Source organism: Camelus dromedarius, chromosome 14 (assembly GCF_036321535.1).
Source record: "Camelus dromedarius isolate mCamDro1 chromosome 14, mCamDro1.pat, whole genome shotgun sequence".
NCBI lineage: Eukaryota > Metazoa > Chordata > Mammalia > Artiodactyla > Camelidae > Camelus > Camelus dromedarius.
In genome coordinates, this window is record NC_087449.1 from 62,793,879 (window position 1) to 62,820,118 (window position 26,240).

At 41.3% G+C, this 26,240-nt stretch overlaps 1 protein-coding gene across 10 annotated transcripts in view; it reads right to left on the minus strand.

Annotated features, from left to right (window-relative positions):
• The window catches only part of VPS13D (vacuolar protein sorting 13 homolog D), a 225,175-nt gene that overhangs the window by 189,197 nt on the left and 9,738 nt on the right, over nucleotides 1-26,240 (minus strand). For 9 of the 10 annotated variants that reach the window (XR_010383976.1, XM_064494046.1, XM_031464090.2 and 6 more), the window contains exons 4-21: nucleotides 25,767-25,957; nucleotides 25,592-25,672; nucleotides 22,759-22,875; nucleotides 20,519-20,623; nucleotides 19,136-19,306; nucleotides 18,613-18,713; nucleotides 17,591-17,759; nucleotides 15,391-15,492; nucleotides 15,050-15,251; nucleotides 14,121-14,300; nucleotides 12,874-13,004; nucleotides 11,971-12,043; nucleotides 11,371-11,541; nucleotides 10,226-10,356; nucleotides 8,825-8,957; nucleotides 4,787-7,000; nucleotides 3,518-3,669; nucleotides 249-1,280 (exon numbers count right to left, since the gene is read on the minus strand). Coding sequence is in view for 9 of the 10 variants with exons in the window: in XM_064494046.1 (XP_064350116.1) it covers nucleotides 249-1,280; nucleotides 3,518-3,669; nucleotides 4,787-7,000; nucleotides 8,825-8,957; nucleotides 10,226-10,356; nucleotides 11,371-11,541; nucleotides 11,971-12,043; nucleotides 12,874-13,004; nucleotides 14,121-14,300; nucleotides 15,050-15,251; nucleotides 15,391-15,492; nucleotides 17,591-17,759; nucleotides 18,613-18,713; nucleotides 19,136-19,306; nucleotides 20,519-20,623; nucleotides 22,759-22,875; nucleotides 25,592-25,672; nucleotides 25,767-25,957 (5,456 nt within the window). In the remaining variant the exon portion in view is untranslated. Of the gene's footprint in view, nucleotides 1-248; nucleotides 1,281-3,517; nucleotides 3,670-4,786; nucleotides 7,001-8,824; nucleotides 8,958-10,225; nucleotides 10,357-11,370; nucleotides 11,542-11,970; nucleotides 12,044-12,873; nucleotides 13,005-14,120; nucleotides 14,301-15,049; nucleotides 15,252-15,390; nucleotides 15,493-17,590; nucleotides 17,760-18,612; nucleotides 18,714-19,135; nucleotides 19,307-20,518; nucleotides 20,624-22,758; nucleotides 22,876-25,591; nucleotides 25,673-25,766; nucleotides 25,958-26,240 lie in introns of those variants that run through there. The other variant, XM_064494048.1, reaches the window with a different exon arrangement.

The window sequence follows — 26,240 nt, forward strand, 5'->3', positions numbered from 1 at the left end:
AATTTATATACCCAAAGGAAAGAGAAGAAGTTACTGAAACCATTTATTTCCCCTGCCTCCAGATGGGATTAATGTTAAATTTTTTTCTAAAATATTAATGTCTACCCTTTTATAACAGACATTCAGAAGACTATACAGCTCCCCTGCCAATAAGATCTATTTTCTAGAGTAAATATATACTGATAGCATTTAAGTAAACAAGACCAAATCCATTCTTAGAACTTATAGGAACCAAAGGGAACTGATACCTTGAGATCCAGTTTGGTGTTAATGGGATCCTGAAGTTCAGACTCCAGTAAAGCACTTGACTCTGACTTCATATTCTGTAGGATGTCCTCAGGTGGTACCTTCATTGCATGGTTGTCTGCAGTGGACCCAATTCCAAAAAAATCTAGTATCACGACCCAGGTTTGCAGTGTGATCAGCACATCCAAGCAGTTAAAATCAACATCAATGCTCCGGTTAACTTGACTATAACTGGAAGAGAATTCTGGATGTTTCTTATCCACCAAGAATATGTTGATATGGACCAAGGAATCATCAAATTTGCTCTTTCCAGCAAGTATCTTTGGCTCATCTACTGTTGGGGAAGGAGGCGGGGTCAAGGGATAGTCCTGGTCTTGGACTTCCTTTTGCTTCTTTCGGGATGCCGAGGTGGGTCTTTGATACAGCTGGAAGACATTAGGGGCTTCTTCCATGTGGGAAGGGAGAGACCGAGGCATATCTGGATACTCCACATTGGACACTGAAGGGCAGGACTGAGAAAGATACTCTTTTTGTGCTAAACTAGATGGCTTAGGGGCTCCCCGAGACACCATCAGGTTCTTATATTTGGAATCCGGATTTTTTTCCAGTAAGTCTTCCATCAGCAGAGAGTGCAGGGCAATCTGAATGGATAAAGTCTGAGGATGGTCTTTACTGAATTCCACCTCAAAATCCTGAAACTTTAAGCTCACAAGACCCTGGGCCCCCAAAGTCAGATCTCCACTTAGCTGAACTTGAAGCTCTGATATACAAAAGGTGGCTTGAACCTGGGTAAAGGATTTGACTTCCTTCACAGACAAGGATTTCTGAGAAGAGTTAGAAAGGCTGGAGTGGCTGAACAAACCATTCTCCTTCCTTTCAATGGAAGGTTCTCCACAGGTACTGAGGGAAGGCAGAGGAGAATTAGGGCAAGGTGAGGAGGTAGCACTGACTGGAAACTTATTCAGATCTTCACTATACACGAGATTGTCCAGCGTTTGTAAAACCTGCTCGTATACATGCTTTGCTAACACCACCTGCATTCAAAGAGAAAAATTCAGTTACTCCACTACTATTGTCAATTGCACTCATATGCACTGCCCACAGTTTTTTTACGGGCTTCCCCAAGAGGTTATTATTAGTTGACAGCAAAGACTGTCTCTTTTGTTTCTTTTCTGTCCTTACCTCTCCCTAACCCATGTCCATTCACGAGGCCCTCCCCAAGTACCTCACAGAATATCTCCACGCAATAAATGTTCAATAAAGTGCTATTAGTTGTAGGTCTGAATCAGCAAAATCACTCTTTCTAACCTCACAAAAATAACTACAGAAACTGAAGAGAACACTGCCGAAAGTCTAATGTGGTTACACCACAGGACTGAGAAACAAGGCAGGGTTCTCACTGACCATCAGCAACTAGTGGAACAACCTAAGTTCAGTACCGCCAGACAAACAGCTAGTATTTTTCACAGTAAGAACGATGATCCATGATTACTTATGTTACTTCCTAACTTTGTTTTTAATTACAATTCTTATTAAAATTTTTTCAAGGAAGTTTACTTACATAAGGACAATTTTGTAAACAGAGGAATTCCAAACATATAGAAGACAGAATTGGAAAGTGATCATTTTGTAACCCTAAGCAAATAATGTATCCCATCACAGCCTCTCAGTGGAATAAGTCCTTCTATGAATGACTAACAGGGAGTTTTACTACGGAGGGATCATATTCTTGCCACCTGAACACAATCAACAATTTTAGCATCACTAATAGAGAGTCAGACATTAGGTGCCTCCTGACATAATACAGCATCAAGTACACTGCACCACCTCTGAAGTGCTCTGGCCACCAAAAAAAAAATAAAAGAGCCTGTATCATCCAAATGCAATGTACAGATCTTATTTAGATCCTGATTCAAACAAACCAGAAGTGAGAAGTCATTTTTGATTGTTTTAAAAATCTCAAATCTGAAAATGAATTAAAATTTAGGTGATCTCAAAAAATCCTCAGTAATTTTGTAAGGAGTGATAATACCATTGTAGTTATTTTTTTTAAATTCATGTCGTTTGTAGTGATACATTCTAAATATACAGGGTTTAAAATGACATGAAGTCTGCAATTTGCTTAAAATATTTCACCAAAAGGGGGAAAAAAGATGGAGGAGACAAATGTAGCAAAATCTTGATAACTATTGAATCTGAGTAATGGGTACATGAGGTTTATTAGACTATTCTACTTTCACTATTTTTAAATTTTTTCCTAATAAAATATTTTTAATTATTTAAATTGCCAAATTAAATTATTACATACTAATTTAAAGAATTATTTAAAATAATTTTTTAAAGATTATCATCAAAAACAACAGTAAGTCATTGGCAACCAAAAGAAAATAAGTCAACATAATCCAATAGAATTCACACTATGTGCTAGACTTAAGGTGAAAAATTCATCCTAAGCAGCCACTACTGATGAGGCAAAAGCTTAAAAGCTGAAAAGGGAAAGCTTTCAGGAAAGTTCTCTCACCCAGAGGCCCATATCCAGGAATCACTGATGTCAAAAGGCACACATTCTGTTAACAGCGCTCCTGGGTCACTCCAGAGCAGCTGCCAGACAGTGACCAACTACTATCCAGGGCTAGGGCCCACCATCCCAAGAGCCTGCCTATCCTTGCTGTTTTATAATGTTATGCTTTTTGCTGTCATCCCTGTGAAAGCAGGAAAAATGCCACTTTTGAAGGAAAAAGGATGACATGTATACACACATATTCACATACTCACCACACACACACACCAAATCCCTATCCTGGACCATTTCATTTCAATGAAGGCAAGACTAATTCTCCCTTGAAATGATCTGTCAACAGCTCAGACAGTCAGAATGTTTTATAGGCTGGGCCAAGTATGTCAAAAGTGTGACAAGAATTATTTTCTCCTGGAAAAGAGAGACTGACTTTTTAACCAATAATTTTCCTCGTGTCTGAATAGCAATGGAATTAAGGATTTGCCTTCTTCCTCTGTATAATTCACCCCTCCCTCCTCCACATGAAGAAGGCTAACAAGGCTTGAGTCCCCAGTGATAAAAGGACACAATAAAAGGATTCTATGTTTATTGGAACAAATGATCAACAATAATATGCTTGAATGATCTCTCTCTGAATTTCTGTATTTTTCCCTCCAACATTTTATATATATATATAACAAAATATAGATATATAAATATAAAATAATTATACAATTTCAACTGTCCTGACATAAAAATCAATAGGGGGTTTACCTGAACGGGATTGACAAATTTTCCTTCGATCTTCATGATGCTGGACGTTGCCAGGTCATCGGGACTAAGGGAGAAAGCCAGCTCCGACTCTCTCTCTATAGGAATCTTCTCTAGTTTAAACTGAATGGTCGTGTTGTTCAGGATGTGAAAAGCTGGCATAAGAGAGAGGAAATGACAGACTGGAAACACTCATATTTACCATGTAACTGCTAATTAAGTGAAGGGTATATAAAACAAAACCTTAGGCCAAGAGAGCAGGTTAGCCTGGCACCTGGGGTCTATGATTGAGCACAAACTTTGATGACTAAACTCAAGATGAAAACTCATAGCAAGCAGAGATATAAAATAAATTTATACAGAAAAAGAAACTATTTTCATGACATGCTCTATTTGGTGGCTTCCAAATATATGGTGAACATTAATCCAGGCCAGGGTCTACATGAAGTTTCTCTTAAGCTCCCAAGCTGGCTCTTTCCAAATCAAACTGCTCATCCATACCCAGCTTTCAGACATAGATTGATCCCTCTTATTGGGCCTAAATCAGAATTAAGGACGATACAAGGTTCTAAGTGAACAACTTTTATCCCAAGAAGAGAAAGCAATCTTTTACTAAGTATGGAAATGAATCAGTGAATTAACATCTGAGAACCCAAGGAGAGGTCCTCGAAGGCATTAATTTCCTCACCAATCAATAAAGCCATCTGTGGCTTACCTGACTTCTGCAGATGCCAAAACTAACAGATTGAACTGTTCGGTTTTAGCAGATGAGATTGAGTACATAAATACAGGCATTTTATTCCCAGAACCCTGGACCAAACCATTATAGAGATGGCAGAAAACTCAAAGAAGAATATAACGTCCAGAGACTAAATTTCACATTCTGTTTGTTAATCTCTCCAGCTGTCCTGACTATGATATTTAACTAGGAAGATCTATAGCTTAGGAATGAAGAAAGTCTAATGTATATGGCCAAATTAAATAATTCTCTAACAGAATCCACCCACTGAAGCATCCCTGTAAATCAGCACTCACCCAAGGGGGCCACTTAAAAAAAAAAAACCTCATTTTGCCAAACATGGTATTCAGTGGAAAAAGTTGAAAACACACCAACGTAACAGCAAGCATTCTATTAAAATTCCATTTTGATTTCTTAAATATTAACTGGGGATAATTCCAAAAGAAAGGTTTTGTTGTTATTTTAAACAAAGTACTGCACAGGCTGGGCTTGGAATCTTTAACAAAATGAGACAAAAGATACACATGCCTCACCTTGACCTCTATGTACAGATTCAAAGAAATCATGTCGCGTGAAATGAGCTTCCTCCTGACTGTTGGCACTGGCAGACCCAGAAGGAGGGCAAAAAGCCCGGCTTACTTCAGGCCCAGGACCCTCTCTGCCTGCCAACTGGGTGCAGTTCAAAGAATATAATTTAATGTCTTTGATTTCCACTTGCAGACGGTCACTTCTGGATTCATCATCTCCTGCCACAAAATTCTGGATGAAAATCTGTCCCAAGTGTCCTACCAACAACTCAGGACTCCCAGGCTTCCGAGGGATAGAAACAACGGGTGATTCAATGTTGATGTTCAAGATTAGCTTTACCGTGTCGGAATGAGATGCACCTGTGCCAAACCCGTATATTTCATCTTCTTCTAAGATAAAACAGTCCCGTGCCTTCCTTGGAGTTTCAAAGAGTGATACCATCTCACTGTACTCGGCCGTCTTGGTGGCCAAGACTGTGGTGACTTTGGTGGCTGCGCTTTTCAGCATACTTCGAAAATTTTCTTCCAGTTCATCCATGGACAACGTCAACTCCTTCAAAAATTTAGCAGAGTGGTTGTAATGCAAGGAAGCCATACTGAGGTTGAGGAAACATTCCTGTTTAGCTCTCTCAACAAAGGTGAAACTCAGCGCTTCGGTGAGGGCTGCATCCTCCATTCTGACAAACACAGATTCAAAGTAGCCAATATCACTGATGATGTTTTCATAGCCTGTGGAATTCCCAATGCTGACCACATACTGGTTCTTAGCATTATCCTGTGTCAAATCCATAAGCTGCAAACAGCCAAGAGAACCATTCATGTCAAACCTGGTGCCCATTGAGACGTTTACTTTGGTGCCTCCTATACTTGCAGTTGCAATTTTCCTGCCGTATTTCTCTCCGTTTGCCATTCCCACTGTCCGAAGTAGCAGCAGGTTAAGTCTGTGGATTTCAACGGCGACCTCCGTGTTTTGTTCATATGTAGATTGGTAAATTCCTTGTTCCCTAAAGCTTCTTTCAAAATCAGTCATTAAAGGTTGAGGACTCAAATCATCTTTCTCCTTAGGAAAGGATTTCTGAAGAAAACCAATCAGCTCCACAATTGTCTCTGGATTTAGGATAATATCCAGATTATTCACTTGTAAGGAAATCACCTGAAGAGTGCTGTCCAGATTCATCGATGGGCACTCTGAGCTCACAAACTGATATTCCAGTTTAATGAGGGACTCTTGTTCTTTGGTGAGAATTCTGTCAAGGGAAACAGCAGTAGCGGATCGGTTATTCAGTGTGGCAGCATTAGTGAAGTGGGCCGCGTTGGATCCAGAGACAGGAGACTGGGCCCTGCTATCCCGGAGGCTTCCCGTTGGGATATCAAAGCTCAAGTTCTTATGTGAAGCCATCAAAAGGTCAAAGTCTGCACCATACGTCTGCATGGTGTCCACCAGAAGCAAACCATGAACAGTGAGGGAGACTTCAGCATCATAAGGCCTCTTCACAAAGTGAGCGTTGGTACCAAATACCTTGAGCACAGAAATGTACCGGCCATTGCTCTCAACACCCAGCTGCATACAGTTCACTTTAAACTCAGCCAGGAGGAGCTGTGACTCCACCAGAACCTCCCGGGTATGCTGCTCCAACATCACGATGCTCTGGGTTAAATTCATCACTGAGTCTTGCAAACTTCCCCGCTGTCCCCCTTGGGGAAAAATCTTCTCTTTAATCTTAGTGTCAAAAGTCTTCATTTCTGGGGTGGTCAGGAGAGCAAAGCAATTCTTTAGAGCAGATATCTTATCTTCATTGATGTGGATCTTTAGGTCTGGTAGGCTGCCTGAGAGCACAGCCCCAGGGTACTTGGGATCCGAAGTATAAATCAATCGCCGTTCTAACTGTAAGTGAACATTGAATTTCTCCACCACGTGGGTCGGCCCCACATCAATATCCTGGATGTGCTTCCAGTTGTCCTTCACTCGTCCAACCATGATCTGGAGGTCCATGAATGACAGCGAGTACCTCTCATACATCTTCGAGCTCATTAAATGTGCCTGAAGCTGCTCTTCACTGAATTCAACTCCAGAAAACGGAGGTGTTTTCTCCCCGTTACTGCTGCTTGTCTCGGGGGGCGGCGTGTTAGGCGGTGTGGCAAGGGGGGTCTTATATTCATCATCACTAAACTGATTCTCTTCAGATGCTGGCCCGTCCCCATTCTTCCTCTTGGAGTCATCTGCAGAATGAAAAAAGAGAAGATTCAATGTATGTCTGCTCTTTCTTTCCTCCTGCTTTTAACATAACAATTTAGAAAAGCAGAGAGTCAACCAACACCACTTTAAAAAACTAAATGGATGAAAACTCAAGCATAATATTCGGTATTCACCATTCATTCAGCCTGAACTTACCTACTGGTCTGGAAATCAAAACACAAAGAGGAAAAGTCTAAGAACATGAGAAAAGATGGAGACCCGCTAACACAAGAACACATGTCAGGGTGCAGAAACCAGCAACCTGCTGCCTGAAACCACGTCCCCACCATCTGAGCTGCATGAGCTGCTACCACCAACCCTTCTGACATCACTCTCCATATTTCCTTTTTCCTGTATTCATTTATGTGTTCACTTTGTTCCCCCAACTAGAATGTTCCAAAAGAACAGAGGTCTCCTCTGTCCTCCTCAACAAAATACCCCGAGTACCTAGATCAGGGCTTGACAAGCAGTAACTGCACAATGTCATGTTCCAGCCGCAGAGTTCATACTCCTAACCTCGCTCCTGCAGCTGAGCAATGTCAACACAACTACAAAGATACATCATTGGGTTTGGTCACCTATGTCTCTGTTCCATGTCTGTGTTTTATAAATTCAATTAGGTGCTCTCTGTGCTTGCATGATCTTTTTCTTCAGATGCAATTCCCCTTAGGGCCAAACTTTTCCACTCCTGCTCAAATCCTCTACCCTCTTCTCTTCTGGGTCTTTCAGTGAAATAAGATAAGACTAAGACTGTTTGATAAGCTTCCAGCCAAGCTACCCTCCCATTTCAAGGTAAACAATGAATATTTTTTGGATCTTATAACAGTAATGAAATTACTTTCCAAGAGTCCTTTTATATATGTCCCTAATATCCCTAAATAGATTAAATGTCTATTCCTGAAATTATGTACTGAGAAATAATGTTTATTAAAATATAAAATGGTAAGAAACACAATAAAAACCACAGTAAGATACTACTTCATGGTCATAAAAATGGCTATAATCCAAAAGACGGACAAAAACAAGTGTTGACAAGGATGTAGAGAAGCTGGAACCTTCATACAATGCTGGTAAGACAGTAAAATGCTGCAGCCATTTTAGAAAACAATCTGGCAGTTCCTGAAAACGTTAAACATAAAGTCACCATATGATCCAGCAATTCTACACTGAAACAACCCAAGAGACTGAAAATACATGTCTATACAAAAGCCTATGCATGAACGTTCATGCCAGTACCATTCATGACAGCTAAAAAGTGGGAACAACCCAAATGTCCACCACCTGATGAACGGAGAAATAAACAGCAGTATATTCACACAAGGGAATACTATTCAGCCACAAATAGGAATGCAGCGCTGAACCATGCTACAACATGGATGAACCTTGAAAACATTATGCTAAGTGAAAGAAGTCAGACATAAAAGGCCACACACTGTGTGATTCCATTCATATGAACAGCTCAGAATAGGCATATCCACAGATAGAAAGATTCGTGGTTAGCAAGGGCTGAGAGAGGTGGTAATGGAGAGTAACCGCGTATGGCTTTAGAATTTCTTCTCTTCTCGGGATGATGAAAGTGCTCTGGAATTAGACAACAGTGAGCACTGCACAATTTCATCAATAGACCAAAAGCAACTGAACTGTACATTTTCAGATGTATCTCAATCAAGTTATTATTAAACAAGTAACAAGTGAACTTTGGAGTTTAAAAAATGTTAAATAAACCTTTTTCTAAGCTTTACTTGGTTCAGCACAGAAAGGCAGATCAATCTACCAAAATATGTCACTATTTCACATTCACACTGTACCTTGGGTATTTGTCAATAGCATTCTTCCTAGATCTATAACAACTAACACGGGATTCGTGAATTTGAAATCATCAGGAAATATCACTTGAGGGGCAGAAATATCTAGCCGCACAGTCCACCGTTTACTCTCCTCCTGTAAAGATAAAATAAATGACAATTAAATAACCTTTAACTGCAACTGCTGAGAGTGAACAGCTTTATCAGCTGGGGCTCAAGCCTTTCTGAAAGCCACACCGAGGGTCACAGCATGACCTAATGGTCTATGGTATTAGAACAAAACTTTTAAGACAAAAGTAGACCCAAATGCTTGAGGATTCGAAACATTACCACAGGCAAATGTCTGAAGTGAGAGAAAAAAATTCACAAATTACTAGTTTGGGGGGTTGTCTGCTCTTTGATTTTGATGATCGGTGATTTAAGAAAGGTCTTATTTTTAAATTCATAGGATTTAATATTTTACTGCAGAAATTATGGAATTCGAATAAATGTAGAAATCCAAATATCTTTATTTATTCATGGACATTACTAACTATGAACTTTGATGCCAAAATACATTACTGAAAAACATAAGTTCCAGTATTTGTAATATAAAAAGTACTCCAAGTCATGAAGTTGTTAATGGTTGTTCCCTGCAACTAAAATTAGCCTCAATTATATGTATGTAGTAAAAGCTAATTTATATAAATGTTATCGAAAAAGAAACCTTTTGGTCTAAGATAGTAACACAATACTAATTGTTGAAACACACACGAAAAAACAAAAAAACAGACTAATTCTCCATCCCATGCTATATCCCCCTAAGTATTTCACTCTGAACATTTCTGCCATCCCTCACACTTCCACTGGCGCTGCACTCGAAAGAAGCCACACCCTAACTGTCCACCCGCCACTGCACCTCAGCCGCGCACCTCCACACCACACTGTCAGAGACCCAGTTCTGTGGGGCTGCTGAGGTGTCTCTTGGCTCTTCTTGTCTATGGTATCATCCTGTCAGCTCATCACTTAGCATCACAAAGTGACCATCACTCCCAGAAGTCAAAACTGGAGCATCATTCCAGTTGTTTGTCTTCTGATAACAGTAAGCAAAAAGGGATGTTCTTAAATGAAACATTTACAAAATGTCAGGGCTAGAAAACGGAACAAAGATGAGTCTTGAGAGTGTTCCAAAATGGGTACAAATAAGAAACATGATCTAGTCCCAGTCATTTGTTTTTATTTATTAAACCCTGACTGTCAAAGACATGGAATTCCATTTTTCACTAGCTACTATTTTATAGCTTCAGTTTACTTAATCAGTATAATTGATACAAGCATGTCTATCTACAGTAGGTAAAGAACTGGACAGAAAGAATGCCTTTCTCTTCCCTCGCCCCCCTAAAGAGCGTTTATGTGTGCACTTACAATGAAATCACCCACTAGCAAACGATCGAGAGTTTGTCGGATTTCCGCCTTGGTCTGCATCTTCAGTCTGTTATACTGTCTTCGGGCAGCTTCAGCCACTCTCAGCTCAAGTTCAGACTGATAACCAAAACCTGCAAGGTTGGAAATACACAGGAGAGTCAGCATTTTCAAAAGGCTGGGTGAAGGAAGTGCCACAACACCTATTCTCACCAGGAATTCCCACCGAAGCTAAAAAACAATCTGTACAACAGTTCCTAACTCCAACCTGACCTGGCACTACACAAGGGAACAGGAATGAGGCAAAGGTGGCTGAGGGGCAGCCGTGGGGAAACAGGCAGGACATGAGGGAAGGATACCTAAGTTACTAGAATTTCTCGAACCATTTTCTTAAAGATTCTAAACGATTATATTTCAAAATCCTTACAAGTGCGACATTACATTGAAAGAGGAAATGGAATTTAGAAGGATATGCCTTCTATATTCTATCACACTGACAGAGCAATGAAGCCAAGATATTTATGGCCACTGCTTACATGAAAAGACTCAAAACCTGGACCAAAAACTAAAACAACTTAATTGTTATGAAGAGGGAGAGATGGTATACTTTTTAGGAAAGTACTACTGTTTTATCAACTTCTCTGTCAACAAAAGTGCTTCTTCTGCACATACTGTCTCAAATCTTTTTTGTGAACAAAGGAAAGCATAATAAATCAATGATGATACAGGAGAGTGCAGTGATGAACTCTGCAGTATTTGATGCTGCACCAAGCACGTAAAACAGACCACTGACCCTGTCATCTAGAAGGAAATTCTTATGCATTCTTCCTAAATTCACTGGCCTAAAATATCCTGAGTAGCCAAGGAAACCACTGTCTTAATGGAATGGGAAGTATTTTTAAATGATGCTAAACGAAGGCAAAGAAAGAAAATATTAAGGATATTGATTCCTCTTGGAAGAGTAAGCTTCCAAGGAAATCTACCTCGATTTGGTAACTAAGGAAACCCTATCCACCTCCTCTGCAGGCCTCTTCTACCACTACCAGGTCTCTTGACCCTTGGGTCACATAATAACACTTATCCACTAAAAATGACAAGACTGATGCCTTTAGAAAGTAACATAAGATCAAACAAACAAAAAAGTTAACCTGAGGTATGAACCTTTCCCTTGTAGAAAAAGTCTGCTACTTTTTTAATAGCCTGGGGGTTATAGATGATGTTCAAGGGCCTCGTGCTGACATTCAGCCGCCTCTCAAAATGGCTGTGCACTGGATTTCTCTCATACAGCATCTCAAAAACTGGGTCATCTGGGTCCGCAGCTAAAGGAAAGAACCAGAGAAAGAAAATGGAACACAGCAAAACAATCATCTTATTCTTGATAACCTGTAAGGAATTCCGGGGGAAAAAAGGCACTTTCCAAATTACTTTCCAAATAGTTCTCACTTACGAAAATTTTATAAAATAGAGAACCTAACAAGGATTGGCTCTAATTTTCAACAGGACTTCTCAAGACTGGGTTGTTACATTTGCTCCCATTATGGAACCCAGGACCCAGAGCCCCGGAGAGCTGACCCAGTCACACACGGGCCAAGGGAGAGCTCAAGGCAGTGTTCAAGTCAGACCCAGAGCCACACAGCAAACCACCAGGCACAAGGCAGGACATGCTCCCTCTCTGACTGCTGACCAAGATTACTGACCTGTAATCATCATGTTTTTAAGGATGAGTTTAAAAACATATGACAATTTACCAGGGTAACAATCACTTCCGTCTGCAGATGTTTGGAGACCAAAGGACTGTGAGACTCTGCCAACTTCTTTATGCTGATAAACAGACACAAAACACATAAAGGTCAGGGCAAGAGGAGACAAGTTACTGTGCAGACACTCTCACGTTTTACCCTATGGCATCACCCTTTCTTAGCACAATCGAGTTTGACATGAGGTGACCGCGGACTGGCAGGCCGATCCCTCCAGCCGTGCCTTTTTCCCAGCCTAGTAAGGACAGTGTGCACCTCTACACTCAGTGCATTTGATGAATACTTGCTAAATGAGTACTGAACATGCTCAGCTTTTCAAACTTTCACTCTGCCCTCCCACCCTCTCGACAATCCCCCACGCCCCCCAAATTACGGAAAGAATATGACACTAAAAAGTCAACTCTTCTGACCATACCTTTGCCAACTTAAGATCAAAGATCTTCTAATTTAAAAAGAATACTACATATAAAAAATTACACATATATAGAAAATTTGAAGTGGTTCTTTTAGAACTCTGGAAAGATGGGACAACTTAGCAGTGACTAAGGGCCAGACAGCATGAAAATCAGTCAGATACATTGGAAATTCAAACACTGGCCTTGAAATGCAGAAAACAGTGGTGCTTACGGCATATTCTTCCAAATCAGAGCAAACTATTCCAAGGTGGCTATAACCCAGGAAGGGAAGAAGGCATTGCCCACCCAGATCCCACTCACACCCACTCTCTAACAAATTCCAAAAACTCATCTAACTCCAGCTTGATTTAATCAGCCTACTGTCTCAGAATGACCAACTGTCAGAACGAATCAAGTTAACATTACTTATTGCTTGCCTGAAACAGATCACAATTCACCCACCCTCTGGATGGATTAGCCATCCCACTGCTATACGTACTGGGTTAGGGAAGACCAGAAGAGGAAACATAGTTCCTTCTGTGGCCAGGTCTCGAAGAAACAGTCCACCCAACCGAACTAAAAGCAAGGAGGAATTTCTTCGAGGAAGAGATTCTGCTAGAAGTTTTACACCTACAAAAAATAAATGGTAAGAGTTGACACTATGCCATCACAGCCCAAAGTATTTTTAAAGTATCAGACATAATGTTTTACAGAAGACTGTCAGATATCACGAACGATTTTCCTTGAAATTAGAACCAAATAACCCTATCTATGTATCTACATATCTATCTATATAAATACATAAGGAATATTAGAAGCTTTCCAACAGAATGAATTTTACACTTGATCTTAGCCAAAAGGCCGAGAAATGATCAGAATGAATTTTAAACAGAGTACTTCACAATTAAGTTCAAGCAATCTACTAGTTCACATTAAGTTTAGGATTTCTCACTCAAGATTATAAAGTCAAAAACAAACTGGCTTTTTTTGGCTATTTGCCTTTAAACTACTGACAAACCTCAGATAAGTGACTTTTATGAACTGCAATAAAACTATTTGTGAGAAGAGAAAACCAACAACTGGGTATTTACACAGTTTTAATTCGAATTCACACAAAGAAGTAAAATACAGTCAGTCTTCATCACTTGCGGATTCCGTATTGGCAAATTCGCCTGCTCGCTAAAATTCATCTGTAAGCCCAAAATAAATACTCGGGAGCTTTGAGGACGCAAGCAGAGCAGCATGAAATCTGAGTGCATATTCCCAGCTGAAGCTGAACAAGGCAATGCTCTGCCTTCTTGTTTCAGTTCACACAAGTGCCTTTTTTGTGATTTATTTAGTGCCAAGTTTTTTGCATTTTTGTGCTTTTCATTGGTGATTTCGCTGTTTAAAATGGTCCCCAACCATTGTGCTGAAGTGCTGTGCCTTACAGAGAAAATACGTGTAGTAGATAAGCTTCACTCAGGCATGAGTTACAGTGCCGCTGGTCCTGAGAACAATATTAATCAATCAACTATATATATTTTAAAAGGTGTCTTTGAGCACAAACACATAAAACAAGGTTACGTATTCATCTGTTAGTGAATGTGATGACCAGAGGCTTGCAGGCACCTAACCTTGTGTCTTCCTTAGGGGCCATGATTCAGAATTCAACAGTCCAGTGTTCACGGCAACTTTCTAGGAAACTCAAGTGGACAGATACCCAGAGAGATTTAGAACATCAGGGAGCTCTTTGAGGGCGGTTACCTGAAAACTCAAGCTGCATGAAAGCGCTCTGACTCGTCTGAGGCGCTCCCTGCTCCTGGTGTAACAGGGTCACGGTCCCTCGCTGCAACTGCAAGTTCAGTTTGGCAAAGACATGGTCCCGCTTTGTGTATGTGTTCATACAAGAGGCGTCTGCAGTGGGGTCAAAAAACTCCTCAGAGCCTGAACGTGAGGAAGAAAAGACTTTAAGAAAACACATGAGAAAATTTAAAAAGCACTAATCACAGTCATGATGACATTACTTAACTCCTTTTCCCTTTTTTAGGGACAAACTCCAAAGTCACAGGCAACTGTTCTATTTATTAATATAAAACGATCCAAACTGTTTTATAAGGGCTCTTACCAACTTATCATCAAATGAGGGGCAATGTTAAGTTCACGACAAAGTACAGCATAAGGCAGCACCACCCAGTGGGGTGAGGCATTCTGCACCGCACTATCCAGTACCCCAGGCATTAACCACAGGTGGGTTTGAGCACTGTGGCTAATGCAGCTAGTCAGCTGAGGAAGTGAATTTTCTATTTTATTTTAATAAATTTAAACAGCCATCTGTGACTACAGCCACCATACTGGACAACCTGGGTCTAAAGAGTAGCTCTGGACTGGTATTTGAGCCTTGGAGTTTAAAACTTTAGAACTTGCTCAAGTTTAGTTCTTTTACGATCGCTGCCACTCAGACCTATATGAAGCTGTACCAGTATTCAAATTTAGTAATGGAGTTACAAATGAAGAATCTCTCAAAACCTCCTCTCTCAGCCTCTGTGAACATAAGACAAACTGTTTTACAAATGTCTTTTTTTTTTTTTTTGGAAAATACTCTAGGCTGTTTCACAAATAAGAGATGAATTATGACCCAAGTGTCTCCCTTCACTACAGCCAAGAAGGGCAAGTGAAGGCCAGCTCCTCCTTACCCAGGATCTCCTTGGGAGTCCACTGTTCCTGCTGCTCTGGCGTCAGCCCCTCGACTGGCTTCCCTTCAGGGCTCTGCTGCCCGTACCAGCCACCCCAGCCAGGAAACCAGGACTGAAGATACTGCAGCATCCCGCTGCCTCCACCGGTGTCTGGGTCTGCAGGAGAGTCTCCTGGAGAATCAAACTGAGGCTCTCGCAGGCTCTGTGTCAATCAAAACGAGCACACATGAGTTCCCAAAGAGAGGACGCAGGAGTGATATACGCTGCTTATTCTCTGTCCCCCACGTAAGCACACAGAGTGTGCTGGGTCTGAACACATCTTCTCACAGAGGATCTCCTACCTCTGCCAGTTCTTCCTGTTTGTGAAATCGTTCATGAACCAGTTCACGCAAAATCTTCAATTCCTCAAAGCTCTGTTCCTCTTCAATCCGACATATTTCCTCCTGTTTGGGTGAAAACAAAAACAAGCAAACAAAACAGGTATTACAGCTCCAGAGAAACTGGACACCTTCACAAACCACTCCAGTACCATGAAGGAACCTATCTGGCCCCCAACGTTTCTGACATTTCAAAGGCCAAGAAACAATGAGTATCTTCCTTGTTTCATGTTGCTGTGTTTCTGGCTTAGACAGCTTTTCCACTTAATCCCAACAGATTCCAGTTGGTCTCTGAAACTAATGTAAGTACAGAGGGAGCAGAGAACAGTACTGCGTTGAAAATGGGTGACTGAAGAACACATGCCGCGGGAGTATCCCGTGTTTGCATAGCAACGACGGTTCACAAAGTGCCTTCACATGCGTCACCTCACCTGATTCAAGTAGGTGGCTAGGTCCTATTCTCCCCACTTAGATGAAGAAACTGAGGACCAAGTTTACCGTGTGTAGCCCTCCAGCTCCTTTACATTTCATATGTGACATTAGCAAGGAAGTGGTCATTTTCATGTTTCATGCTAGTTAGGAAAGAACAATGGCGGCCCGCTACACGCAAAGATGCAAAAGAAAGTGGCGTTAGCTCTCCCAAGCTGTTTCCTATACCAAACCATTGAGAAAAAGGAGATCAGATGTGTTTATTTGCTCACCTCAGCTGAAGTTTAGATTTTTCTCTCCCTCTATGTCTTTGCCTGTGCCTTTAAGAAAACCATCTAAAACAAAAGGTCCGATTTATCCCATCCTTTTCATAAGGTTTCTACGTCAGTAACCATGCCCAACCCTGGTGAAAAAAAGCATTAGCAAAGTGAATGGGCCGTATTACAGGGCACCAGCGGGAGAAGTGAGAACACCGAGGGACTCAGCACCGCCAGTGGTTACCACAGCAGGGTGCTCTCATGGCTGAATGTGTTCCCCAAAATTCGTATGTTAAGCCCTAACTCCCAGTGTGACAGGATTTGAAGGTGGGGCTCTGGGAGGGGGACAGGTTTAGATGTGGTGAGGAGAATGGAACCATCATGGTGGGATTAGATCCCTTAGAAGAAGAGGAAGGCCGATCTCTCGACCCAGGAAAGGCCACACAAGCGCACAGTGAGAAGGCAATTGTCACAAGCCAGGAAGACGGTCTTCCCCAAGAACCGAATCTGCTGGCACCTTGATCATACTTTTCAGCCTCCAGATCTGTGAGAAATAAATGTCTATTGTTTAAGCCCCCAGTCTGTGGAATTTTACTACAGTAGCCCAAGTGACTAAGGCAAGTGCTAAAGGGAAGCTTAGAAGAGTTTACTAAAGAAATAATTCATTGATAGTACCCAAGCCAAAATATGTGAAATAGTCTAAACTGCTATTGCAAAAACTGATGCTCATAAAACCTAAACAAGGGTGGTGGGAATAGCTCAGTGGCAGAGCACATGCTTAGCATGCACGAGGTCCTGGGTTCAGTTCCCAGTACCTTCACTAAAAAGAAAAGAAAAGAAAAAGAAAAAGCTGAAACAAATCAAGGAGGAAGCACTCCCCACTGCCTTCCCCTGGGAGACAGAGGCAGAGACTAGAGGTGGGGCGGAGTTCCACGCCAAGACCCCAGGACTGGTGGTTCTAAGGGTCTCTAGTTGGGCAGTGAACTGTAACAGGAGCTGGCCTTCACCTTCTACTTCACACCCTCTGCCTAGACTCTTCCCCCAAAACCCCAAGGTCAATCAAGTCAATTGGGATTAGGGAAAATGTAGGCCAAAGGCCATAGAGATTAGTTCCAAACTTTGGAGGAGGCTTTGAAGAGACACAAGTGACTAGATGGAAAGTCTCTCCAGGCCCAGCACAGAGAGCTGGGGACAGGGAGTGAGCACAAAGGCCTGGCAGGACCACGGCCCTCTTTTCTTCCTCCCACCCCATGGCTTGGCTCCTCTCAAGCAACAGAAGGTGAAGGATGCTTCCTGCCAAGGCAAAGCCAAGCCTTCCAAGAAGCTCTCACTTGAGTAAGACCAACTCTGTCCTGTAACATAATGATCCCTAACAAAGACTTTATTTCTTCACAGATTCCATTTTCTTTATTTAGCCTTTGAGAGACATTTTTATGCTCTGAATGGAGGCAAGAAATGCAAGACAACAGTCCCCTCACCTTGTCGTCTGCAGACAGCAAGCCTCCTTTTAACTTGGTGAAGTACTTGTCAGTGTAAGACACAGCATCGCGGGCCCGCTGCAACAAGAAGGCCCACGTCCAGCGCTTCCTCTGCTCTCGGATCTCGTGCAGGTTGGCGTTCAAAGCAAAACACCACCATTCTCGGCAGCTGAAACATTTCATAACAACGTAATTACTTCTCACAATAAAAGTAACAAAAATGCTATCGATCCAGGGCAATCCACAACACACCACTCCTCTTCTGAGACATCTCTTCTCCTGTCAGCTATCAGTCTATGCCTCAAACTAAAATAATACTAGGCTAACCTCAACATGTGGGAAAGTTAATCTACCGGCAAAGCACTATCTATCAAATAATAGATCCTTAATTAATATACCAATAATAATACATTACTCAGTTGGTTTGAACTACCCATAACACGAGCCCCTCCCAATGACAGAAAATCAAGTGGTGACTATACCATAAATACCATCATAAGATAATTAGCGAGGATCTGACTATTAAAGATTTTAAATGGAATATTTCAAGAAAGACATGGAAATACACAGCATCTAAAAGAAGTTTGAATGTATTGACTGATCAAGTTTATCACATCAACATGAAAAGATTCATTTTTGCTATAGATATTATAAAGCATACAATACAAATGCTGATCGAACAACTTGGGAGAAAAGACACAGGGAAGTAGGTTCAAGAGGGCAGGAAATATTTACTACACAATCAGATTCCAGCAGAGCAACACCAGTCTCCTAACTGAGACCTAGAGGACCTTCTGAATTCCCCTACACTCAACCTAAGAGTAAACCTGTGGCACCAAATAAATATATAGCAAGAAAGCCAATCATGACAACAGAAATGGCGTTTTAAGACCAGAAAAATCAACTGTATTTTTATCTCCAACCATGTGTAAAAGACAGTGAGACATACTTCTGATCTAAGCACAAAAAAAGAATATGCTATAAATGCATTTCACACACAGCTCGTAACTGACAAGCCTTACTTCTTTGATACGGCCACTTTGGGTTTCCATTTTCGGAACTTCACCTGCCTCTCCTTTCGTTCCAGCTCCTTGAGGAATTCCATGATTTGCCGGTATTGCAGCTTTTTATTAGAGGTTAAGAGATACTAGGTTAGAACTGGTTTGTTCCTTTTGCTCAGTTAAGACATCCACCTCACAGGAATAATTCATATCGGTCAACCCATGGAGCTAAAATCCAGTGCAAACTGAAAGACCAAATTCCAGCCCCGAGTGGCATTTCTCTCCGACCACTGTCAGTTAAGTATTAACATTTACTGCCTCTCTTGTACTCTTTGCTCAGCACTTAAAACATCAAGTCAAAAGTAACCTGACACCCACCCAATCCGACCGTAGAAAGACAGTGGGTCCTGCACCCACCACAGCTTGGTCTCACATGCACTTTCCCACTGAGGGGCACTGGGAAGTGTCCAGATGCTTCCATCAACATGCCTCCTTCACCCCAGTCACAGTCCAACGGAGCAGAAACCACCGGGAGAAAGGGTACCTGAGAGAGCTTTAAGGGAATGGTCTCCAGATGAATATCACATTCGATACGGGGAGTGTGCCGAGACCGCAGAGGCTCTTTGGAGCAGTTTCTCTTCAAAAGAGCAGACGCACACACAGGCTCCAAGATGTAGTGATGATCGCGGCTCTCCATGCTCTGGTCCATGGCCTCCTGAGAGTCACAAGAACGTCTGTCATTACAGCAAATGTTTTTAGGATCAAGTCACGAGTGGGAACACTATCTAATCTGTAGCGTATTACACCAGAATTCAAAAGCAGGATAAAATTAGGAATCTAAAGCTCTCTACAGCATTTTAACATTTTTATTTATATTTCTTATTAAGCAATACATTCACACGGTTTAAAATTTAAAAGGCAAAAGGCTGAAATCTCTCCTTCCTACTCCCATCCTCCAGCCACCATTAACCCTACTCAGAGGCAACCAATGACACCAGAGTTTCTTAAGTGTTCCACCAGAAGCATTCTGTATATATTCAGGTAAATCCACAATGTTCTGGTTTTTTAACAATTCTTACACATATGGTATATATTCTATTTTGCCTTGGTTTTTTTAAACTTAATACTATATCTTAGAGACATTATGTATTCATCATAAAGATCTTTGCCTTTATTTTTGATAGCTGCATACTGTTCTACTGTATGGATATACAGTATTTATTTAATCAAATTAGCAGAACAAAAACCATTCTGTACAAGAGCATGCAAGCCAAAGAAAATTGTGTCCGGGAGGAAAAATGAGTCCTTTTTCTCCATTTCACTTAAACCACCTAAAATTTCTTTACAAAAAGATTAAACAGATTTTTTGTTATCTATCTTTCACAAACAGTAATACTTTATATCCAGTGATTTATAATGACTTCTAAGTATTTCTTAAAGGAATGCCACCAAAGGTGAAATTTCAACATAAACATGATGAGAAAGCTCTTCCTTAAGAATCAGATCTGGTACTTTGTTCGTGGAAAATCTGGGTGTCTAGTACAAAGGCAGCTAAGAGAATGAAGAATTCTAATATGTTCAATGCAGACAGTGGAATACCACGCAGCAGTCAGTGAACTAGAAGTATAAACAGCAACACTCATCAGGCTCTAAAAAAATTGCTTTAAGTGGAAAAAAGAAAACAAAGAAACCTATAACACACTATAAGTGTAAAACCCACTCAAAACCCTGGACATTGTTCAGGAGTTATATACCTTGTGAGCACCTCAAGCAAACATACGCAAGTGTGGATGCATGAGGGGTGAGGAGTAGGGGACTGGGGGGCTGGGGATGGGAAGAGACATGCAGAGAACAAAGCCAGACGTGGCAGGGATGCCACCTCACTGTACTGCCGCACTGTGGTAACGAAGCCCTGTGAGAATCATACCTGTAACTCTGCCTGAGGCAAATCCCCCAATAAAGTGCAGTCGACATCCCAATAGACGCTAAACTCTGCCACATCTAATTGCTTTTTCCGCATTAATTTCTGTACCTGAGGGAAGATAGAGAAGAAAAGAAAATGATTCTCTATTCACAAAATTATTCATCCATTCAACAGGCCATTTGTGAAGAATCATGCATCGGGCATTTTGCAAGGTGCTGAGGACATAAAATTGAATTAAGATATGGTTGTGTTCTTATAGAGTTCAGAATCTAGCTAGCTGGAAATACAAACATGCAAACAATTTTAATTAAGCAGAGGAAGACTATATAGATGCTATAAGCAAACAGAGAAAATGTCACTGTGCAGATGAGTTTCAAAAGCTGTGTATGTTTCAGGCAAAGGGCAGGATAGGAGGGAAAGACTGGGACACATTGCAGAGAGTGGGGCCAATGATACCAAAGCCCTGAGAAGGCAAATACCCCTGTGAAACTGGAGCACTTACTCACGGTGCAGGGGCAGCACTGGGACACGCGTATGAACACGAATTTGGGGTAGGGAGTTAGTTAAGTGTTAAGAAAAGTAGCTTGAAACGTTACTAGGTATATTGGGTGGAACAGTTCCCTGCGCCCCCAAATTCATGTCATCCCAGAAACTGCGAATGAGACATTAACCAGAAAAAGGGTCTTTGCGATGTAATCAAATTAAAATGAGGTTACACTGGATTAGGGTGGGCCCTAATCTAATCACTAGTATCCTTGTAAGACGAGATAACAGACACACAGGGCAGAAGGCCATGTGAAGATGGAGGCAGAGACTGGAGTGATATGTCCACAAGACAAGGATGGCCAAGGCAGCCACCAGAAGGAAGGATGGGACATGGGACAGTGTCACCCTCACAGCCTCCAGGAGGAACCAACCCTGCCAACACCTTGATTTTGGACTCTGGCCTCCAGAATTAAAGAAAATAAATTTCTGTGGTTTTAAGCCATCTAGTTTGTGGTAATTTGTTATCATAGCCCTAGGAAAGTAATACACTAAGAAGTCTGTCATACTAAGAAGGCTGGATGTCACACTCCAAGGGACACGGAGGCGCTGAGGGTTTTGGTAGAGGGAGGCACCAGGATCAAGTATGTGTTTTAGAAATGGAACTCTGGCAACAGACCAAGGTAGAGCTTCTCCCCATGGAGTCATGAGTGTGTCAAAACAGAGAGCATGTTTATAGGACTGAGTTACATTTTGGGAATACAGTGACCCTTGAACAAATTGTAGGTTAGGGGCACCAACCCTCCTGACAGCCAAAAATCTGCAGTGATGGCAAACTTGCTCTGTGAAGGGCCAGACAGCAAATTTTTAGGTTTTGTGGGTCATATGGTTTCTGTTGTAGCTTCTCAACCATGCCACTGTAGCACAAAAGTAGTCTCAACAGTATTTGAATGGATGGGCATGTAAAATAAAGCTTTACAAAAACAGATGGGGCCAAATTTGGCCCACAGGCCAATTTGCCAACCCCTGATCTAGAGCTGGTCCACCTGGGTTCAAGTGGTCCCCCTGCTCCACCACTCGCTTCATCCTTCCGCTCCTCAGCATCCTCGGCTGCGGTACAAGGATAACAGTGGTGGTGAAAAGTAACAATTCAATGAGGTAGATCACGTCAAGCACTAAGAACAGTGCCTGGTACATAAAAGGGTTCTAAGATGTCAGTTTTCATGTGTTCTTTTTAACATTTAGTAACATGTTAGAGAATAAAGGAAAAAGGTTGGTTTCAGGGGAGCAACATGAGCAGATCGAATATAATGGTTATGACAAGCCTAAAATACCACTGAGGCGTCCCATAGGGGGTTAGAGACCTTGAATATGAGGTCAGAAGAGGGGTGGAGAATGAAGTTCAAGACGTGGACGCCATCGGAAAATCTTCCTAGGTGGCAGCTGAAACTATGAAACAGCAGAGCCCGAGAGTGCACACGGCGTGGGAAGAAAATCAAAGATGAAATCCTTTCTGTATGTCAGTATCTTTGTGTATAAAACGCACCAGCATTTAGCGGATGAGTGAAATGATGACAGGTCAGAGGAAATTAACTGTTTCTCTATTACAGCAAATGAGACAAGAGACATTCACGTTCGCCAAAGAACAGGTGGAAAAGAACGTGATCTCATTTACATAACACAAAAGGACAAAAGGCAGAGCTCCAGATGCCCCAGGCCCAGCACCTTCTTGCCGGTTTGCAGTCATAGTTCATACTCACAGGCTCATTTACAGCATTTTGCACGGACACATTCTTAATGCAGATGCCAAATGCAAAAGGATGGGAAGGATTGGTGACACCATCTTCAAAGCGCAAATGGACATCTTGAATTTTTAACTGCAGAGGGGAAAAAAACCACATTTAGAACACTGCCACAGATAGAATATTATAGGCAGGGGTCACACTACCCTTGAGCCACTTAAGTAAAACACAGCAAGCAGTTTACGCAAATGCTTACATCATATACATATCCAACACTAAAAAGTTATAATCGCCAACTGGATATGAATGACTTTTCTTTGTGATTAGTGCTATCTCAAGAAGAGAGTTATGATACTTAACATTAAATCATTTCGAAACACATTTTAAACACTGAAAGAAAGTAGTACTATTGTATCTAGACAACTGCCCCCACCTCTGATGATATCCTAATGTCGCCTGGGTCCCCAAACCTGGACAGAGGAACACCACTGGGGCATTTCCACTCTGTACTTATTTATTTCCCCTTGCCCTGGTAGTAGGCTCAGAAAAGGCATTCTGCTTCATTGAATTAAAATATAATAACAGAAAGTGAAAAGACAACCCATAGAATGGGAGAAAATATTTGGGAATCATATATCTGATAAAGGACTAGAATCCAGAATACATAAAGAACTCTTACAATGCAACAGTTAAAATAAATAAATAAATAAATCTTTAAAGGGAAAAGGTGTTTGGATAGACATTTCTCCAAAAAAAAAAAAAAAAACAAATAACCAACAAGCCTGTGAAAAGATGCTCAAGATTAACCATTAAGGAAATGCAAATCAAAACCACACTGAGATTGAACCTCATACCCACTAGGGTGGCTATTACTAAAAGAGAGACAATGACAAGTGCTGATGAGGATGTGGAAAAACTGAAATGTTCACCCATCGCTGGTGAAACTGTAAAACAGTACAGCCTCTCTAGAAAAGTCTGACAGTTCCTCAAAACATTACGCACAGTTATCACATGACTCAGCAATTCCACTCTTAGGTATGTACTCATGAGAACTGAAAACATGTTCATACAAAATGAATGTTTATTGCAGCAATATTCCTAATAGCCAAAAAGTAAAAGCAACCCAAATGCCCATCAACTGATAAATGGATAAACAAAATGTGGTATATCCTGGGAACTGCAAAAACTCTAGGTATGAAAACTCCATTCAAACCCCTACACTAAGGACCTGACTAGACTTTAATGGGGCTCCCAGCAGCCTAAGGCTGTGTCCCTGGAACATTCCATCCCCTTCCAGAGTTCCTGTCTGGAAAAGCTCAAGGTGGTTTGTTATAGCCAACACCGGACGGTAGCCACTCCCTCTCCCCCAACAACTTCCCTTTCTTAAAGCAGTTAACAAAAGGACCTACAACTGTGAATCCTTTCTCGGTCCCCATGTGCCAACCCTTTGTAATTTTTCACCTGAGCCCTCCCTACCCATACACACTCTCACTTTCCCTTTAAAAGGCCTGGTCACTTCTGTACAAATTGGAAGGGAGCTCTGCTCTTTCCCCTACTGTCAGCGGTCACTGAATAAAATTTGTTTTCACCACTTAAACTTCACTCCAGCTTTGTTTATCTTTGGCAGTTCATACAATGCAATATATTATTCAGAAATAAAAAGGAATAAGTATTGATACATGCTACAACATAAATGAAACTTAAGAGCATTATGCTAAGAGGCCAGACACAAGAGGCCACATAGCATACAACCCTGTTGATATGAAATGTCCAGAACAGGCAGATGCATAGAGAAAATAGGTTAGTGGCTGCAGGGGCTGGAAGGACAGGGGAAAGGGAAGTGGCGACTAATTGGACATGGATCTTCTTTTCAGGGTGATGAAAAAGTTCTCGAATTAGATGCGGTGATCCATGCCTAACTCTGTAAATACACCAAGAAACACTAGATTGTACACTTTAAAGTGTGAACTTTATGGTATGTGAACTAACTCTCAGTAATGCTATTATTAAAAATAAAATTAAAATAATGAGGAATTTTTTTTAAAAATTGATGACAGCGAATATAAGTATCTGCCTGAAAAAGAATTCAAAGCAGTCACCTCAAATGTGCTGACGTTTTTAATAACCTTATGAAAGTTCTGAAACCACCAACCTCAGATCGTATTTTTTTGAGGAAGTGGGATACCTTAAAAACATGGGGTCCGTATCACATTGGCACTGCAAGAAAACCCTGGAGGTAGTTAAGTACAGCTTAACTCTTATGACAGTCATGGAAATTAGTGTCAACCCTGATCTAACTTTTGAGGACAAAACAAAACAGTAATTAAAGCAGAAAATATGACCAACTGCCCTGGCACTGTAACTCATCAAACTGTCCCTGGATATATCAGTGTGAGATTAAATATCTTAGCGGGCTGTTCACAATGCCGTATGGAACCAACTAGAAACCATACATCCAACCTCTCTTGTTTTACGGACAAAGAAACTGAGACCTCAGAGATTAAGTGATTTGCCCTGAAACAATACAGGCATGAGGACTCAGGTGACCTGGCTCCTTAGGAGGCAAATCCTTCAGCAGGTAGGATTCCCATATTCAAAAGGAAAATGAAGCCAAATATAAGTGGAACGAAAACTCCTACTCATGCTAACTGAAGCAAGAGAAACCTGTGTCTGCCCAGAGCTGGACTGGCTTTTCCAGTTTCCCCTCTGGCACCACCTAGGAAAAGGCACAACGTGCAGACACCTTGTGATCATTAAACCCACAAGTAACAAGCAACTAAGATGCAAAAATGCACTTCAGCCTGAGCAATCCCTTCTGTGTTCATACTGTACAAAAGTCAGTAGGACTTACTTCAATATTCTCCACAATTCTCGTAACGACTGAGGCAGTGACCGAATACCAGTAGGACTCCCCTTTCTGCTGGCGTTCGTTCTACAAAGGAAAGAGCCGCTGTTATCAGAATCTAGTGCTCCGCTCTCAGGAGTCTCACCACCACTTCTTATGGCCCAAAGGATTTCTGCCTTGCCTTCCATTTTTCCTCCAGGGCTTGAAGGAGAGCTTTCTTGCGTTCCCTTTCCAACAGCTTCTCCTTTTCATCATTGAAATCCTGTATTTTTTCGGGGGCTCCAATTAAGTGAAGGCTGGAGATGGAGATCACCCAAGGGTCCACATGGGGGCGATAAAAGGGAATCTGAAGGGTTACTTTCCCAATTAAGCCTGGAAAAAGGAAAGTCTTATTAAATCCCCAAACACATTTTTAATTCTTTCTGTCTTCCTGTATTATTCTTGTTTTCTTTAAGGAGTATTACTATTTTTACCATTTATTTTTTAATTTAAGAAAACAATCAGCAGGTTTTCCTATATGTGAAACAAATGTTAGTAGGCTGAGATCTGTAAGAATGAAGCATAATAAATTAGAAGCTGGAAAAAGTTCAGTGTGACTTTACCACATCAAATGCAACCTCTCCCCTCTGGAAACTACCTCCTTCCCAACAGGACC